The sequence below is a fragment of the Salvelinus alpinus genome, chromosome 16, assembly GCF_045679555.1.
Source record: "Salvelinus alpinus chromosome 16, SLU_Salpinus.1, whole genome shotgun sequence".
NCBI classification, from domain to species: Eukaryota; Metazoa; Chordata; class Actinopteri; order Salmoniformes; family Salmonidae; genus Salvelinus; species Salvelinus alpinus.
Window position 1 is genome coordinate 21,553,567 of NC_092101.1, and position 20,908 is coordinate 21,574,474.

Here is a 20,908-nt window from a genome sequence, read left to right on the forward strand (position 1 = left end):
CCCAAGGATTCTCTCCCTTTCTGCACCTTAGCAAAAAAACATCTTTACTCTTATCTGCTGAGAGTGAGAGAGGCAATTTAGTGGAGGATAGACTGTTGAGTCATGGTGCAATGCTACTGCAGAGGGATTATGGAAATGTGAATGTTGTTCAGGCAACTGATTTCAGAGTGACAGCTCCACACTGGGACCATTCCTAAGTCATGAGATAAGAAGTTCTCTTTACACACAGCTGAATACTTAAACAAGTGATGATTTAATGCCACCATTATGCACCACTTCATATAACTGTAGGACAGGGGGTATTACTATCTCTGTGTATCAACTGTAGTTTGGAATCCCTTTCTTCTGCCTTGGATTCATCTTTGAACAAATCCAGCTGTAGCCGTGCTTCTCGGTCGGCTTGTGCAATCCGTTTAAATGTTGGCTGGAGGGTGCCCAGAATCAGATCAGGAATATGAAGAAAATCCGTTCCATTGGAGCCCCCGAGCAGACTTGTATCGAGTCAAGGTCGCCTGGATGAGGGAAAATAGAAATTCACTCATTTAGCCGCCACATTCACATGCCAATTCACACTCGGAGCGGCAGATGAGCAGTTAGCATTCTCTGTAATGGCTGTTTATGTTATCCTGGATCAGTGTGATTATGCAATCTAGCCTCCATAGCGGTGATTCTTCAGACAGATTACTGTGAACAAACACATTATTTTCTTACTGTAATTAAGGGACCTATTACACGCCATTGTTATTGCTGTGTACTCAGACTGAAATGATGCGAGGCACCTATTAACTAACTTATAAGATCTGTTGTTCTTTTTGGAGTTATGTTTTATGACAGTAGAATATGTACTGTAGGTCCACTAAGCCATAGAGAGCCATAGTTAAAGTTGTTGAAGGGTGAGTCAACGCTTACTGATGGTTATAGTAAGGCAACTTATATTCTTTTAGTCAACCTTTGGGTAACCTCGTCTCCAGGCTATTGCGCAGGAGGAAATGTCTTGTGTGCGAGACTGACCTTTGGGTGGAGTAATGGTAACCTACATGTTGGGCCCTGCATACAGTACACTGTGGAATGATTGATGAAGAGTCTAAATGCAATTTTCTTTGTCTTTTCTTTCTGTCTTCCCTGCAGCGTGTCCTCAGGGAACGTTCAAGTCCACCCAGGGGCCAGGGCTGTGTCTGCAGTGCCCCCCCAACAGCCGCTCCACTGTGGAGGCTGCCACTATCTGCGGCTGCCGTAACGGATACTACAGAGGAGACATGGACCTGCCCGAGGCCTCCTGCACCAGTAAGTCTTAAAATCCTACTACTCATCAATGGGAAAATGAATGTGTCAATTTTCATTTGGAAAGGGTGTGTTCAATATCAACTGTTTTAATTCCTGAGTAAATTTTTTACCTTTGTAGATACTATATATTTCAAGGTTTGCTATCATCCCTTGCTCTACCTGTGCTGCTTGAGGGCATTCTACTCAATGCATCGTCAATGAGCGCTGTATTGCACTTTTCATCAAAAGTGCAATACAGTAGGCTTGGAAATAAAATTACATTACAAAAGAGTCAAAAAATTATTAGGAAAACCTTTAGTCATCATTTTGATGTCACCAGATTGACTTTAGATGCAGTATACTGTTAGCTAGCTATCCAAGATTGAGGGGAGGCAACCGGATTTTAGCTACCTAACGTTAGCATTGCTAGCTATTTTTGCCAAACTTTTGCTAGCTAATGACAACATTGTAATCTGCCTAAAGTAAATTTGACGACATGATAACGCTGGAAAATGTGTTTCCTACTAAGTATTTGACTACTTTAGCAATGTCATCGTATTTCCAGGCTCTACAGTGTAATTTAGACTAAACAGTAGTTAGCCTCCGGGCAGCTTGAGAAAGTTCATAACAATGGCATGACTCGACCGAGTGACGGAGGTGCAACCTATTATAATAGGACACCAGGAACCTGAGGGATGTGTGGTGGGCCACCCCCTCTACCAGCTGAGTTTTAATACTCACACTTTAACGCACTCCAGTCATTGAAGTGTGAGATAGAGAAAGTACTCTCGTATAAACAACTGCAGGACAGGAAGACTTTATGATCCCATCGATGGATGACTCATCCAATGCATGCAACATTTATTAAGCAACTGAGTGAAAATGATGATTCATTTGGGTCATACCTTTGAATTGCTCTTATATCGTTGGGTTTGACCAGCCATATTCACCATGAACATGACAGTAGCTGCTAAAGAGATCTATATGACAAGCTAATAAAACTAGGTGTCCGTCTTACTTTTTCATCACCTTACTGACACACTACCAATAGTCTCCTGTTGACTTTTCTCCAAATGAGAGACTTGGACAGGGATGTGTACGTATGTAGTGTAGCAGCTGTTCTATGTCTCTGTCTGTCTACCCCATTGCACCAGATCATATCAATGTAGGTCGATACATGAATAAGATTTAACTAATGTCCCTGAAGTTGAGCCAGCCACTCCAACCATTGCCCTAAAACTCCCTGATTCATTTCCCCTCAAACCTACAGGGACAGAGAAAGTGGGACGCTGCACTATGTAGGTGACCTGGATAGACAAGTACTAGGGGAAAAAAAGACATAGTCACCCCATTCATAAATAGTTTAATATAAAACTCTCTTGTGAATGAAATGTTTTTGAGTCAGAAAACACTGCATATTGAACCATTATTATTCTATATAGAACCCTTAGACCAACATATTGTAGATTCAGCCACGGGCCAATTTGTTCTTGAACGGCTGGTTGGGGGGCCGGAACATAATTAAAAATCATTTGTAGGCTGAAATTGGCCGCAAGAAGCCCAAACAGATATAAGATTTGACTTAAACATAATCATTTCAAACCTTGCTTACATTTGTATGATCACTTGTCTCTATTATGTGGGGAATACTTGGGAACAGATTTCCAAAATTAAAATCACTTGGAGCTGATTTCTTGGTGTTTTTACAATCTTTATGTCCAACAATAAAAAAGTAATTAAAAACAAGATGTGTATATATATATATTTTTTTTTATACCACCCGCGGGCCGCCGTTGTGGAACCCTTCCTTAGACCTACTATTATAACTAAATATAACTGGTAATGTAAATGGTTCTTCTAACTATTTAGTTGCCTTCAAACTCCATGCAATCGATGCTTCTTAGAGAGACATTTTGGAGACACATTGGAGCTGCTGAGCCCAGGGCTAAAGCATTAAGAGCTGTGTGGTGTGACTTGTCTTTTCTTTCTCTGGCCTCTTATACTTGATGGTGATGAGGCATTGTTGAAGGGCTTTTCTCCCTCCTTTCATGTGACTTAGCGATGGCTCAGTGTTGAGGCCTGGCCTCCTGCTGAGCCTGGACCTTCAGTGCTGTTACAATCCTCATTACCCCCCCTACCCTCGGGCTTCTCCAGCCAGAGTAGTGGGGCCCCGCTGTGAAACCCTGGAGAAGTGCTTCAGAAAGGCCTTAATCGCTCTCTTCTTTCTCTCCATCCCTCCATCCCAGCTCCTGTTTTAACGTGATTAGCAGGATGAAGGTACTTCTCGGGTTGTAGAGTTGGGTCTTCGAAGCATCTTTAGGTCCCACTGGGAGAGAGAGAGCGAGAGAGCTCCAAGGCTTTCGTAGTTGATCACCAAACATTTCTGTAAAATACCCAACGACAAAGCCTTGCGTTCCTATTTTTTTATTTGTTTCGTGCTGTTCGTGATAGGTGCACTTGATTCAGCAGCCCTAGCACCGGGAAGGCAAAGTGTTCCCATTTTTAACCATTTGATGTGTCTGAAGGTAGAACTCCACCTACCCGACAGGCCCAGAGAGCAAATCAAGTGCACCTATAGGCTTACCGCTGGCAAATCAGATCGCTCAGATCTATGTATCGGCACAGTTTCCCAGAGCCTTAAGCCTCGAGCACACAGCAAAGTTGATACTGTGAGATTTAAAAACTTTTAAAACCATGACTGGAGAGAAACTCAACAAATACAGCAGAGTTGCTGTTTAAAATGAGTAAGCTCATGTTTAAGTTCAGCACTGTCAACACTTTTACAAGTTATAGAATGCGCGTTCTCCCTACTTCCACTTCCAGTCACACTACAACCAGCACTGCAGCTGCAATGAATGAGTATTACAAAGTGTTTCAATAAGCTTGGGTTGTTATTATTAGCGGCTTTTAACATTGTGTCTTTTAACATTGAGGAATATTTCTGGTCATAGGAGTAACAACATGAATTAGTGCATGAGGCAGAAATAATGCAGTGCGACTTCAGTTTTGCCATCAGCTGGAAGACGGTCCCCTTTCTCACTTAAGGGAGGGAGAGCACAGGGCGGTGAATCGGGTGAGAGGCAGCCTGACCACTGCTCTACCTCCCTCCATCCCTCCTATTCTCAAATTGACCAGATGCAGGCCATCAGTCCAATAAAATAAAATAAAAAGCTAATTACTATACTCACTTAGCTGTGCCTCACAAGTAATACAACAAATGATCTATTTGTCAGGACCCGGTGAGAGAAACAGTCACTAATAGTCGGCAGAACCCAGAAGATGAGGCAGACTCAGCAGTACTAGAGATGGTGGTTTAATAAAAGGACAAGATCTTCAGGCAAAGAATATAAATCCACCACGTCCAAAAATAAAGCCAAGAGGCACAAAATGGATATCCTCTAAAATACAAAGAAACTCCACAAAGTGGTAAAAACAGCAGGGAAAAACAAACCTCAAAAGACTACTCAAAAATACACAAGCACTAAACCAGAGAATCTCTGGAAAATCCAATAAGAGAAATATATGTTCACAACAAGGCTGGGGCTGGGTGCTAACATACAAACACTGAGCAAAGAACTGAGGAACACACAGGGTTTAAATACTAACAAGGGAACGACACACAGGTGCAAACAATAATTAGAGCAAGGAAATTAGAGCAAGGAAAAAACAAAAGGTACAAAAAAGGTGCAATGGGGACATCTAGTGACCAAAACCAGAACAGTCCTGGCCAAAACCTGACACTATTACTAGTGATTATATACCTCATATTTTCAAATATAATTTTAAAATGGTCTGAGAAGAACAGCATTGGCTGGGCAATTCAAGCATAGCCAATATGCAGTGATAATGTATTGGGTCTACTGCACAAACATCATTGTTATTATTCATGTTCCTTGCTCACAACAGTTACACACATTCTTATGTTCCCCACCCATCAGTGTGCACACTCTCCCTCTTGCTCCCAATCCCTCTCGTCCTCCCCGATACACGTTCTCTCTCTCTGTGTTTCCTCTCTAATCCACTAGCTATTAACTCCAGAGAGACAGGTTAGTTGAGATGGTTCTGCAGTGGATAGCAGCCGTCTTATGGGCTCCTGACTAATTCTGCTATTTTGTAATTTTTTTTAAGCTGATCTTAACTTTTTTTGTACATAATGTCTCCGTCATCATGTCCTGTGACCGAAAACAGCTTCTGGACATCAGAACAGTGATCAGTGGAAGTGAAAAGAGGCAGGCGAGGCGGAATCCTGAAGAGACTACATTGGGTATATAGTACCCGCAAAACACCAGTCTCAACGTCAACAGTGAAGAAGCTACTCCGGGATGCTGGCCTTCTAGGCAGAGTTCCTCTGTCCAGTGTCTGTGCTCTTTTGCCCATCTTCATTTATTTTATTTTATTGGCCAGTCTGAGATATGGCTTTTTCTTTGCAACTCTGCCTAGAAGGCCAGCATCCCGGAGTCGCCTCTTCACTGTTGATGTTGAGGCTGGTGTTTTGCGGGTACTATTTAATGAAGCTACCAGTTGAGGACTTGTGAGGCATCTGTTTCTCAAACTGTACTTGTACTCTTGCTCAGTTGTGCACTGGGGCCTCCCACTCCTCTTTCTATTCTGGTTAGAGACAGTTTGCGCTGTTCTGTGAAGGAAGTAGTACACAGCGTTGTAAGAGATCTTCAGTTTCATGGCAATTTCTTGCATGGAATAGCCTTCATTTCTCAGAACAAGAATAAACTGATGAGTTTCAGAAGAAAGTGCTTTGTTTCTAGCCATTTTGAGCCTATAATCGAACCCACAAATGCTGATGCGCCAGATACTCAACTAGTCTAAAGAAGGCCAGTTTTATTGCTTCTTTAATCAGGCCAACAGTTTTCAGCTGTGCTAACATAATTGCAAAAGGGTTTTCTAATGATTAATTAGCCTTTTAAAATTATCAACTTGGATTAGCTAACACAACGTGCCATTGGAACACAGGAGTGATGGTTGCTGATAATGGGCCACTGTATGCCTATGTAGATATTCCATAAAAAATCTGCTGTTTCCAGCTACGATAGTCATTTACAACATTAACAATGTCTACACTGTATTCCTGATTAATTTGATGTCATTTTAATAGACAAAAATGTGCTTTTCTTTCAAAAACAAGGGCATTTCTAAGTGACCCCAAACTTCTGAACGGTAGTGTATATAGTGACTTTTTCTCATACATTTTCTCCTTTCTGTATCTGTCACAGTTTTACAAACAAAATATATTCTACTAAAGATTGTTAACGGTATCAATGCCTACTGATTCTTTATTGGAAGAGTATAAGCTGTCTTCCAAGCTTTGTAGCTTACACATTACACAGAAGGTAGAACACCGCCATTGCCCTCGGATCTGTTGGCAAACGTGCAGTTACTGGAGAACAAACTGGATGAGCTCTGTTTGAGACTATCCTATCAACGTGACCTCAGAGTCGTGGCTGAACGAGGACATGAATATGCATCTCGCTGGTTTTTCTATGCATTGACAAGACTAGAGGGGTGTGTTTTTTTGTTAACAACAGATGGTGCCTGAGTTAGAATACCTCATGATAAGCTGCAGACCATAATATTTACCAAGAGAGTTTTCACCTATTCTTTTTTTCTTTCATAGCTGTCTTTTTACCACAGCAAACTGATGCTGGCACTAAGACCGAACTCAACGAGCTGTATAGGGCCAAAAGCAAACAAGAAAGTGCACATTCAGAGGCTGTGTTTCTCATGGCCGGTGATTTTACTGCAGGGGAACTGAAGTCCGTTTTACCATCATGTCACCTGTGCAACTAGAGGCCACCAAACTCTCAATCAGCTTTCCTAGTTCCTTCTTACAAGCAAAAACTCAAACAAGAAGTACCAGTGTTGCGCTCAATACGTAAGTGGTCCGATGAAGCAGATGCTAAGGTACAGAACTGTTTCGCTAGCACATACTGGAATATGTTCCAGGATTCATCCAATAACATTGAGGAGTTTACCACATCAGTCACCGGCTTCATTAACAAGTGCATCGACAACTTCATCCTCACAGTGACCGAACCTATATACCCTAACCAGAAGCCATGTATTACAGGCAACATCTGCACTAAACTAAAGACTAGAGCTGCCACTTTCAAGGAGCATAACACTAATCCTTATAAGAAATCCATCTACGACCTCCGACGAGCATTCAAACAAGAAAAGTATCAATACAGTACTAAGACTGAATCCTATGCCGGCTCTGACACGCCACAAATGTGGCAGGGCTTGCAAACTATCACGGATTACAAAGGGAAACCCACCCGTGAGCTGGCCAGTGACGCATGCTACCAGACGAGCTAAATGCCTTCTATGCTTGCAACACATCCAGATGACTCTGTGATCTCGGTTTCCGTAATGGATGTGAGTAAGACCTTTTTTAAGCAGGTTAATTCGAAAGCCCGCATGGCCAGACGGAATACCAGGACACGTACTCAGAGAATGCACTGACCAGCTGGCAAGTGTCTTCACTGACATTTTCTACCCACCCCTGACCCGGTCTGTAATACCTATATATTTCAAGCAAACCACCATAGTCCCTGTGCCCAAGAACGCCAAGGTAACCTGCCTAAATGACTATAGCCCTTTGGCACTCACGTCTTTAGCCATGAGATGTTTTGAAAATCTGCTCATGGCTTACATCAACACCATCATCCCAGACACCCTGGACCCGCTCCAATTTGCATACCGCCCCAACAGTACCACAGATGATGCAATCTCTATTGCACACCACACTGCCCTTGCCAACCTGGACAAAGTTAGAATGCTGTTCATTGACTACAGCTCAGCATTCAACAACATGGTGCCCTCCAAGCTCATCACCAAGCTCGGGACCCTGGCACTGAACACCTTCCACTGTAACTGGATTCTGGATTTCCTGATGGGCCGCACCCCAGGTGGTGAGGGTAGGCAACAACATCCGCAACGCTGACCATCAACACAGGGCCCCTCAGGGGTGTGTGCTTAGTCCCCTCCTGTACTGTTCACCCACAACATACGAAACTGAAATATCACAAGTATTCAGACCCTTACTCAGTACTTTGTTGAAGCACCTTTGGCAGCGATTACAGCCTCGAGTCTTTTTGGGTATGACGCTACAAGGTTGGCACACCAGTATTTGGGGAGTTTCTCCTATTGTTCTCTGCAGATCATCTCAAGCTCTGTCAGGTTGGATGGGGAGCGTTGCTGCACAGCTATTTTCAGGTCTCTCCAGAGATGTTAGATCGGGTTCAAGTCCGGGCTCTGGTTGGGCCACTCAAGGACATTCAGACATCTGTCCAGAAGCCACTCCTGCGTTGTCTTGACTGTGTGCTTAGGGTCATTGTCCTGTTGGAAGGTGAACCTTCGCACCAGTTTGAGGTCCCAAGCGCTCGTTAGCAGGTTTTCATCAAGGATCTTTCTATACTTTGCTCCGTTCATCTTTCCCTCGATCCTGACTAGTCTCCCGGTCCCTGCCGCTGAAAAACATCCTCACAGCATGATCCTGCCACCACCATGCTTCACCGTAGGGATGGTGACAGATTTCCTCCTTACGTGACGCTTGGCATTCAGGCATTCAGAAGCTTGTTTCTCATGGTCTGAGAGTCCTTTATGTGCCTTTTGGCAAACTCCAAGCGGGCTGTCATGTGCCTTTTAATGAGGAGTGGCTTCTGACTGGCCGCTCTAACATAAAGCCCTGATTGGTGGAGTGTTGCAGAGATGGTTGTCCTTCTGGAAGGTTCTCCCATCTCCACAGAGGAGCTCTGTCAGAGTGATCATTGGGTTCTTGGTCACCTCCCTGACCAAGGTCCTTCTCCCCCGATTACTCAGTGTGGCCGTGTGGCCAGCTCTAGGAAGAGTTTTGCTGGTTCCAAACTTCTTCCATTTAAGAATAATGGAGGCCACTGTGGTCTTGGGGACATTCAATGCTGCAGAAATGTTTTGGTACCCTTCCCCAGATCTGTTCCTCGATACAATCCTGTCTCGGAGCTCTACGGCCAATTCCTTCGACCTCATGGCTTGGTTTTTGCACTGTCAACTGTGGACCTTATATAGACAGGTGTGTGACTTTCAAAATCCTGTCCAATCAATTGAATTTACCGCAAGTGGACTCCATTCAAGTTCTAGAAACATCTCAAGGATGATCAATAGAAACAGGATGAACCTGAGCTCAATTTCGAGTCTCATAGCAAAGGGTCTGAATACTTATGTAAATAAGGTATTTTTGTTTTTTATTTTTAATACATTTGCTAACATTTCTAAAAACCTGTTTTCGCTTTGTCATTATGGCCTATTGTGTGTAGATTGAGGGAAAAAAAGATTTTATCCATTTTAAAAAGGCTGTAACATATCAAAATGTGGAAAAATGTAAGGGGTCTGAATACTTTCCAAATATACTGTATATGTACATAGCTATCTCAATTACCTCGTGCTCTTGCACATCGACTTGGTACTGGTACTCCCTGCATATAGCCATCTTATTTTTTACTTGTCATTGTTATTAGTTATTCACTGTGTATTTATTCCTCATGTCACTATTTCATTATTTTTTTAGCTTTAACATTGCATTGTTAAAAAAGGACCGCAAGTAAGCATTTTACTGTCAGTTTACAGCTGTTGTTTTGTTTGTGGGTGTAATTGAACAGTGCTCCTGACTGCAGGCCTCATATAGAGACTTTACTCTCAAACACGCTTTGTTCCACCACAGCCGCCACGTGGGACCCTGTCCCTGTAACCATTAGCAAGTCATAAACCATCCACACTCACACAAAATGTCTTCCTCTCAATTTTATGGAATGAGAAGGACTAAAAATGAAAAGAGGTGAGAGAGGAACAGATGACGATATGAGAGTAAATTAGTTTCTCCGCTTACCTCCCTACAATGACTAACATTCTTCATACCATTTTATATATTTAGCCAATGTGAGTAGATTTTGGGGTAGTTGTTTGGAATTTTATTCAGAAACCAACCGTCTCCCTGTCTTTTTAACTACTCCCACTCATCACTTTTACTGTTAAAAGTACTCAAAAGACACAGACAGAGACAGCAGCTGCATAGTATATGATTACAGTGGTGAAGTGTGCATGCATATATGATTCTGCAGCTGTAATCAATGTAATGAATGCATGGTTGAACCGCAAGGCCCACCTGTGTCCTTAACCTCTCACAGTTTATGTAAAACAGGATGTATCAGCTTAAATAATTAAACCCCCCACTGATTGAGTGCTTAATTGAGAACAGTTCACTTGAAAGCTCTGCACAGTTGTGGAAGGCAGATCTCTGAGGAAACAGTATGGAGCAGAGCTCCCTGAAGCCAGCCTCGTTGGGGGTGTACATCTAAGCATCCTTGTTACCGTTTGCATGTTATTGACTCACATATTTATTCTACTTACTATTCACCAAATTATCTTACAGATGAAGGGGGATTTCGGAAACACAAACAAACAAACACATCCACTCACACACAAGAACATACGCACACGCACGCACACACACAGATGTTTGTTTTACTATCCTCCTTGCGCTACCAAACAACTGATTCCCATTCAAAATCCTGTTTTCCCTAACACCTAAACTTAACCCTGAATTAAACCTAACGCTAACCCTAAACCTAACCCCTAACCATAATTCTAATCCTAATTGTACCCCTGAACCTAAAATGTCGGGATTTTTTGTTTTAATATACACACACACACACACACACACACACACACACACACACACACACACACACACACACACACACACACACACACACACACACACACACACACACACACACACACACACACACACACACACACACACACACACACACACACACACACACACACACACACACACACAGTCTCTACTGTTTCCCCCTGCTCACAGACTGTGGAGTAGAGCATCTGTTAGGCTGTGTAGTAGTATCAGTAGGCGCAAGGCAAACCAAGGTGTGTGTGTGTAGAGTGGGCTGGTATTCTGCTGCTCCCTCTGTCAGATTAGCAAGGTGATGGATTGATACGCTCCCCGCTCTGTCAGCAGGAGAGGAACACTACACTGTAACCATGGAGCCTCACTGCTGAGCCCCCTGCTCCTTCAAAGACCTATCACTACTACACCTATTAAACATCAGCCCCCCCTCCATACCTCCCTGTTGGAACTCCCTGTACACCTATGTATCCCCTCCTGAAAGCCTTCATCCGGCCCTATCCTGGGCCTTGCCATACTGGTGAACAGGAGAACGTTGATGTTTCAATTATTCTAATTGAAGCAGCACCCTTACGGCAAGCCAGCAGTGTTGCACAGCGTGTGGACCTGGCAAAACATCGATGCTAATTACCTGGAGTCAGATAGAGACAGTAGCTATTACTCCACCTGGGAAAGGAGTGATGAGCCCCATCCTACATTCACATATCAGCTCCGCCTTACGCAGAGGCAAGCATGTTAATGTCGGTAGCTGTGAGATTAACTCCTCTTCTTTAGTCTTTGGTCATTCTGCTCACACACACACACACACACACACACACACACACACACACACACACACACACACACACACACACACACACACACACACACACACACACACACACACACACACACACACACACATATGTAAAAACAGGGACATGGTGTCACGCCTGCTGCCGCTCTCTCTCCCTGGCGCTCTTTGGGTGCCAGGCTGCCCAGCACTGCGCACTCCTGCCACCATCATTACGCACATCTGCTACCATCATTACGCACATCTGCTTCCCTCGTCCCAGGCCTCAGCCGGATCGTCAGATTTTTACGCCTCAGCTGGCTCACCAGGCTCCCACATCCCAGCGGGATCGTCAGACTGTCACGCCTCAACTGGATTGTCAGGCTACCACGCCTCAGCAGGTTCGCCAGGCTCCCACGCCTCAGCTGGCTCACCAGGCTCCCACGTCCCAGCGGGATCGTCAGACTGTCACACCTCAACCGGATTGTCAGGTAACCACGCCTCAGCCGGTTCGCCAGGCTTCCACGCCTCAGCCGGTTCGCCAGGCTACCACTCCTCAGCCGGTTCGCCAGGCTCCTACACCCCAGCCGGCTGGTCCAGCACCCATGCTTCGGCCGACCCGTCAGGCTCGTCCAGGTGGGATGCCGGGTGGCGCCCCTAGAGGGGCGAGTACTGTCACGCCTGCTCCCGCTCTCTCCCCCTGGCGCTCTTTGGGTGCCAGGCTGCCCAGCACTGCGCACTCCTGCCACCATCATATTGCACACCTGCTTCCCTCGTCACGCGCATCAGCAAATTATTGGACTCACCTGGACTCAATCACCTGTTTTATTACCTCCCCTATATTTGTCAGTTCCCCAGCTCTGTTCCCCGCTGCTGTATTAATGTTCGTATGTCGTTATGTTACCCGGTGCTGACATTGTTCCTGTCCTGTTTAATGTCTGTGCTATATTAAAATGTTGACTCCTCGTACCTGCTTCTCATCTGCAGTGTCGGTCCTTACACATGGTCATCTCTAACCCAGAATCACCACTCAGTCTCATGAAATATACAGGTTGCATACCGACACACACCCTCTTCCCTTTGCTTTCACACACAGACATAGACAGCTACAAAAGGTTGTCATGAAAACATAAAAATAAGCTGTTGCTCGGATTGGAATTGAAATGGCCTCTCATGGGTTTTTCCTTGAAAGGCATGGTTGAATGTTAAAGCCGCCTTGGCATCTTTAGAGCAGACAGTTTCAGATTGCTGCGCCCCTTGGGTTTTGATATAGCACATGGCAGAAGCACTGAGTACTGTAGTCTAGAATAGATTGACATGCAAAAACCAATTTGTCTCTGAGACATACCCATTAAAACCTCCTTCGGCTGTTCTTTGTTAGGACGTCAAGTCACAGACTCCTGTTTAAATTCAGGGGCCAACACTAATGGTATACTACCGTAATTACTAGCTGCAAGTAACTGCCAGAATAATGGAAACACTAGAGTAAATGAGGGATACAAAGTATATTGAAAGCAGGTGCTTCCACACAGGTGTCTTTCCGGAGTTAAGTAAGCAATTAACATCCCATCATGCTCAGGGTCATGTATAAAAAAGGCCATTATTTTGGCTATCATTGCTATGCCCCCATAGGATGACAATGCCCCAATCCGCAGGGCACGAGTGGTCACTGAATAGTTTGATGAGCATGAAAACTATGTGCCACCAGATCTCAACACAATTGGAAACGTATGGGAGATTCTGGAGTGGTGCCTGAGATGACATTTTCCACCACCATCAACAAAAGACCAAATAATGGAATTTCTTGTGGAAGAATGCTGTCGCATCCCTCCAATTGAATTCCAGACACTTGTAGAATCTATGCCAAGGTGCATTGAAGCTGTTCTGGTTCATGGTGGCCCATTGCCCGATTAAGACACTTTATCTTGTTGTTTCCTTTTATTTTGGCAGTTACCTGTAGATACTATAACAAAACTTAAACAAATGTCCCTGTGAAATAACTTTTAATTGAATCATGTAATTCCCTTTTCTGAACACTAAAGGGCAGTTTTGTCATGGGCCTCTCCACAGGGTGTCAGGAATGCCTGATACATATCACAGTCTGGCCTGTTATTTCCCTCTGGGCACATTCCAGAGTGGCAAAAGCGGAGAAGGAGAGAAAAAGAACTGGTCTGGCTGAGGAAGAAGTGATGTGGATGTGAGGCCTAGCTGTGTAAACAGAGGTGTGATTGTTAGCGTGTGGAGTTGCGTGCCGACAGACTTCCAGGTGGAGTCTTGGTGTGCTGTTGGGTTTAGCCTTTAGCTCTTGGTCTTGCTGGGGTTGTCTTTCATGTGATGGGCCTATCTAGGTACTGTAGAATAGTTTGGACAGTCAATGCACAAGATCATTTTTTTGTACTTATTTTTTTGCTCACTGTTTGCTCACAGAAATGAATACAAACTTTTGAGGCTTTTGATGAATCTACGGAGACTTCTTGTATGGACGGAATTATGGTTTCTCCATATGTGAACTGTTATTGTAACTAAGTTACAGTATGTAAATATGTATTAAGGAGAAAAAAGTTCATTATACACTTTTAATTGCATGTTAGCTACAGAATGTTAGCTAACACTTTGGCTCTTTCACTCTGAGGCCTCCTTCTAGTTTTGTCCAGAAGGCTGGTTATCCATCAAAGGCTAGCCAATGGCAAAACGATTACCCCCCTGTCACGTCCCTGAGGGCAGGGGGACAAGGTGCAGTTTCAATTACTCTCAAGTTCATTAGAGTGTCTGCTAAATTACTAAAATGTAAATGTAATTAGCATGGATCTACAGACCAGTCTGTGGGTCTGGGTGTCGATAACTCAGGTTGGTGTATGGCGGCCCTGTGCCACTGAGCCAAATCAACCTTGACTCCTGCAGCTGATGGACAATGGGGGGAGATAGGCAGAGAATGGTAACTAACGCTGTGGACAAATTAGATCCTCTCACAAATGAAAGAGGGAAGGCGAGAGTGGCCATAATGGCAGGTAAAATTAGCTGTTAAGTGGTGATCACATCAGTCTTCTCAACCCCTCCATAGTTTTCTTTCAAAGCTGAGAAGCAGGTCAAAGACATTGGGCCCTATTAAGCACAGACAGGCTTTTGACAAAGGACGAGTGACCCTGTGTTGTGTGAACCGAGTCATCCCAGCTAAAAGAGTCTCAAATTAGAGATGGCCACACATGGCAATCAACACCTACTTACAGTCATATCAAGATACTTCCACATCTACATAATTACATGTATGAACAAACAGTAAGCAATGTATGCTCATACATTGCAGTGTTCACAAGAGATCTCTACATATGGCCCTGGTTCACTCTGATGTTGTTGTGTACAAGATCTCTTGAATCTTGCTCGTCTTCCCTCCCTTGGCTAGTCTACTGCTGGCTACTGTAGAGTTGCTGTGTAGAGCCTGGCCACTCTTCTCCCCAGCAGCTGACAATTAGGCTACTGGAGGAGTCCTCAGACTCACACTGCTGGTTTTGCCCCTCACAGCGAGAGAGAGAGAGTGTGAGGAGGTGGATCAGAAAGAGAGACTAATATAAAAGAGGGAATATTGACCAATCAGATCACAGCTGTGACTTAGGGAGAGGAAAAGTAGAGGAGAGAAAGCGAAACAGAAAACTCAGGCTGCTAAGGCATGGTCAGAACCCTGTGTGTACAGTACATTTATTTTTTTATTTAACCTTTCTTTAACTAGGCAAGTCAGTTAAGAACAAATTCTTATTTACAATGACGGCTTAGGAACTGCCTTGTTCAGGGGCAGAACGACAGATTTTTACCTTGTCAGCTCAGGGATTCAATCTTGCAACCTTTCAGTTACTAGTCCAACACTCTAACCACTAGGCTACCTGCCGCCCCATGGGCAACTGCTACCAGAAAGGCATATGTTCAATTGGTCAGCCAACCCTATCATCTGTCACCTCTTGATTCACTGGTCGAATGGTCAAATCACTTCTGAAGATTGGAGCACCACAGTGATTGTTGGACCTTTGTGAACACGCACAATTGATTATTGTGAAGGTAATCTTGCAAGTTTTGAGAAGCATACAGCCACTATAGGGAAATATGTGCATAGAAACATGAATGGCAAATAAAATCTATTATCGCCACAAAATATTGACTCAAACACAGAGATAGAAACGGTGCACAACAAAACCAAAAGTCCCTGGCAGGGATCCCAGTGCCAGATGAAAGGTAAATGTGAAATGTAGGGAAAACTATTTTAGTGGAGGAGAGATAGAGACCAGTATGTGTGAATGTGGGTGAGCAGGATGAGATTGTGTATGAGGTTGGTTGAAGGGGGTGATTGAGCGGTGTAATTTCTGTTCCTATGATGTGCTCTGTCATGTTAATGGTATTGTTGCAACACGTGCACATCAAAAACACATGGGCTAAATGGCAGCTGCATGACGTGTAATAACCATCAGTAGGGAATCATTTCAGCTAAATGCAGAGCCATACATAGATACATACTACAAACTGTATCCCTGACTAAATGTAATGCACATGATGTATTTGCCAACATTACAGATGACTAGTAAAACAGTGGGAGTTACATTATGTATGTGTTTGTGTACATCTTCTGACTGAAATGAGCAGGTGGGACTGAAGTGAGCAGGTGGGACTGAAATGAGCAGGTGGGACTGAAATGAGTAGGTGGCATCAGTGCTATAAGGTGATTCCTCACAAAACTCGATTTTCAAGACATTTAATCCATAGAAGGGTCATTTTGAGGAAGGATTGTTGCCATGCATTTGACATGTGTATCTTAAAGCATAATTGAGAAATAATGAATTGAAGTTGTAATATTTGTGACATTTTGGCCTTACCCAGGCTTCCTTTAAGACTCCAAAGGACCCTTAATGGTATTTTTTGTTGTTCTTTTTTCATGAGGAATCACCCTAAACATTTACATCTGAATTATAATTTTTGTTGATCACTATGGTTGATCCTAATACCTCTTTCACATCAGAGTGCAGTGTCTTGTTGCAGTGTCATATTACAGTTTTTTTCAGGTTGTGGAAACAGTGCTACATATTGTTCAGTATATTAATGTCTGCATTGCATTCCCTATCCTTTTAAAGGTGTCCCCTCTGGTCCCAGGAATGTAATCTCCATCGTCAATGAGACCTCGGTAATCCTGGAGTGGCACCCGCCGAGGGAGACTGGCGCCCGCGATGACGTCACCTACAACATCGTGTGCAGGAAGTGCCGTGCGGATCGGCCATTGTGCTCCCACTGTGATGACAACGTGGAGTATGTGCCCAGGCAGCAGGGCCTGACTGAGACCAGGGTGTTCATCAGTAACCTGTGGGCCCACACCCCCTACGCCTTTGAGATACACGCTATCAATGGAGTCACCAACAAGAGCCCCTACCCTGCCCAGCACGTGTCCATCAACATCACTACCAACCAGGCTGGTCAGTGGCAGTGTACAGCACCATGCTTTGTGTCTCACAACATGCTTTAAAATACATGTTAATGTACAGGCATTCACAACAAGTACATTTCAGTGGTACACGTTTCAAGGTAACTGCAACAAAAAGGTCTGAGGCAGTCTAATGGTCTACAGTCAAGCTTTAGCCCTATACTGTATACAATCGATTTTCTCTGTCCTTTAATAAGATGGATGCTATTGATAGCCGTCTTGTATTCTTGACTGAAAGCATTCCTCAGTCATCAACAGAATGAGTCAACAGACTCAACACAATCCTGTACATTGCTATTGATCGGCAGCAATTAAATCCCAAGGTTACATTCTTGTGATTCTTTTTCATGTTCCTATTTGTCAATAAGTGAAGCTGTTTCACCTGTTGCTGTTAGGTGTGTTTCTATTGAACAGCCTCCCTTGGCAACCATTATAGAGTTTTGTTCTGGAAATCAATGCCTTAAGGCTTATATTTATCGTCTAAATGATGAATGCTATTGCACAACAACACATCAGCGTGACTGGCATTTCTTGTTATTTAAACCGGAGACATTCTAGAACATTCTAGAACCAAAGGCAAGGCTTTTGATCTTTTGTCAAGACTTCACTTCGACTGTTTTGGATTTTTCATGACATTTTCAATATTCAAGCATCACAGATTGGTTTATTACTTGTATGTCTCTCACAATACAGACAACACCATTCAGGAGGTAGAATTCAATGTAAGTCATACAATGTATCTTTCTATCGCTTTCTTTTGGTATTGAAAAATCATATGGACTTGATAATTGATAATAAGTCCTTCCACTTTTAAATATGGCGTGAATCAGCCGTTTCAGAATCTATCAAACTTCTGTAGGTTGGTGTAATGAGGTGTAATACATGAAGGAGACATTGTTTCATTGGGAAGCCATTCTAGTACTCAGTGGTCCTGTCATACGGTATACCCATGGGTAACACCAGGCCAGCCAACGACGCCTCTCCCTCCAGACATAGGACTCGTTGTTAGGAAGACTTGAAAAAGTCTTCTTGAAAAGGATTATAATCATGACTCTCTTCAGTGCTCCACTGTGAATGTTCTTGGAGGAACATAAAGATTGTATCTTACGCTGCTATATTGCTTTCAATTAAATGGAACTATGGTTACTGAGCTAACACCGTGTTCAGTTGCATTCAACTATAACCATGTGTTGAAGCAAACAACGGGCTATAGAGAACACCTGGAGTCTACAGTGCCTTCAGAAAGTATTCATACCCCTTGACCATTTACACATTTTGTTGTGTTACAGCCTGCATTTAAAATGGATTAAATTGAGATATCTTGTCACTGGCCTAAACACAATACCCCATAATGTCCTGGGGGAATTATGTTAATAGACATTTTTACAAATGAATTAAAAATGAAAAGCTGTAATGTCTTGAGTCAATTCAACCCCTTTGTGATGGTGAAGTTTATTCAAATCAAATTGTATTAGTCAATGCAAATAGTCCAGGTAGCCATTTGATTAAGTGTTCAGCAGTCTTACGGCTTTGGGGTAGAAGCTGTTAAGGAGCCTTTTGGTCCCAGACTTGGCGCTCCAGTACCGCTTGCTGTGCGGTACTGAGAGAACAGTCTATGACTTGAGTGGCTCTAGTCTTTGACAATGTTTAGGGCTTTCCTCTGACACCACCTAGCATAGAGGTCCTGGATGGCAGGAAGCCCTCTGTAGTGCCTTGCGGTCTGATGAAGAGCAGTCGGATGCCGAGCAGTTGCCATACCAAGCGACGATGCAACCAGTCAGGATGCTCTCGATAGTGCAGCTGTAGAACTTTTTGAGGATCTGAGGTCTCATACCAAATCTTTTCAGCCTCCTGAGGGGGAATAGGCATTGTCGTGCACTCTTCATGACTGTCTTGGTGTGTTTGGATCATGATAGGTCCTTAGTGATGTGGACACCAAGGAACTTCAAGCTCTCAACCCGCTCCACTACAGCCCTGTCGATGTCAATGTGGGCGTGCTTGGCCCGCCTTTTCCTGTAGTCCACAATCAGCTCCTTTGTCTTGCTCACATTGAGGTCAGGTCTCTCTATAGGTGGTCTCATCGTTTGTGATCAGGCATACCACCGTTGTGTCGTCGGCAAACTTAATGATGGAGTTGGAGTCATGTGTGTCCACGCAGTCATGGGTGAACAGGGAGTACAGGAGGGTCAGCATGGCAGATGTGTTGTTGCCTACCCTCACCACCTGGGGGCAGCCTGTAAGGAAGTCCAAGATCCAGTTGCAGAGGGAGGTGTTCAGTCCAAGGGCCCTTAGCTTAGTGATGAGCTTGGAGGGCACTATGGTGTTGAATGCTGAACTGTAGTCAATGAACAGCATTCTCACGTAGGTGTTCCTTTTGTCCAGGTAGGAAAGGGCAGTGTGGAGGGCAATAGAGATTGCGTCATCTGTGGATCTGTTGGGGCGGTATGTGATTTGGAGTGGGTCCAGGGTTTCTGGGATGATGGTGTTGATGTGAGACATGACCAGCCTTTCAAAGCATTTAATGGCTACAGATGTGAGTGCTGCAGGGCGATTGTCATTTAGGCAGGTTACCTTGGCGTTGAGCACAGGGACTATGGTGGTCTGCTTGAAAGATATACAGTTGAAGTTGGAAGTTTACATACACTTAGGATGGAGTCATTAAAACTTGTTTTTCAACCACTCGACAAATGTCTTGTTAACAAACTATAGTTTTGGCAAGTCGGTTAGGATATCTACTTTGTGCATGACACAGTAATTTTTCTAACAATTGTTTAAAGACAGATTATTTCACTTATAATTCATCGTATCACAATTCCAGTGTGTCAGAACTTTAGATACACTAAGTTGACTGTGGCTTTAAACAGCTTGGAATATTCCAGAAAATGATGTCATGGCTTTAGAAGCTTTTGATAGGCTAATTGACATCATTTGAGTTAATTGGAGGTGTACCTGTGGATGTATTTCAAGGCCTACCTTCAAACTCAGTACCTCTGCTTGACATCATGGGAAAATCAAAATAAATCAGCCAATACCGCAGAATTTTTTTTGTAGACCTCCACAAGTCTGGTTTATCATTGGGAGCAATTTCCAAACGCCTGAAGGTACCACGTTCATCTGTACAAACAATGGTACCCAAGTATAAACACCATGGGACCACGCAGCCGTCATAGCACTCAGGAAAGAGACGCATTCTGTCTCCTAGAGATGAACGTACTTTGGTGCGAAAAGTGCAAATCAATCCCAGAACAACAGCAAAGGACCTTGTGAAGATGCTGGAGGAAACCGGTACAAAAGTATCTATATCCACAGTAAAACGAGTCCTATATCAACATAACCTGAAAGGCCGCTCAGCAAGGAAGAAGCCACTGCTCCGAAACCTCCATAAAAAAAGCCAGACTACGGTTTGCAACTGCACATGGGGACAAAGATCGTACTTTTTAGAGAAATGTCCTCTGGTCTGATGAAACAAAAATAGAACTGTTTGGCCATAATGACCATCATTATGTTTGAAAGAAAAAGGGGGAGGCTTGCAAGCCGAAGAACACCATCCCAACCGTGAAGCACGGGGGTGGCAGCATCATGTTGTGGGGGTGCTTTGCTGCAGGAGGGACTGATGCAATTCACAAAATAGATGGCATCATGAGGCAGGAAAATGATGTGGATATATTGAAGTAACATCTTAAGACATCAGTCAGGAAGTTAAAGCTTGGTCGCAAAT

The 20,908-nt window shown here is 43.8% G+C and overlaps 1 protein-coding gene across 2 annotated transcripts in view; it reads left to right on the forward strand.

Moving 5' to 3' along the window:
* The window catches only part of LOC139541128 (ephrin type-B receptor 1-like), a 202,818-nt gene that overhangs the window by 130,028 nt on the left and 51,882 nt on the right, over nt 1-20,908 (forward strand). For both annotated transcript variants that reach the window (XM_071345388.1, XM_071345389.1), the window contains 2 exons: nt 1,129-1,284; nt 16,847-17,182. In XM_071345388.1, the coding sequence (XP_071201489.1) occupies nt 1,129-1,284; nt 16,847-17,182 (492 nt within the window). The remainder of the gene's footprint in view (nt 1-1,128; nt 1,285-16,846; nt 17,183-20,908) is intronic.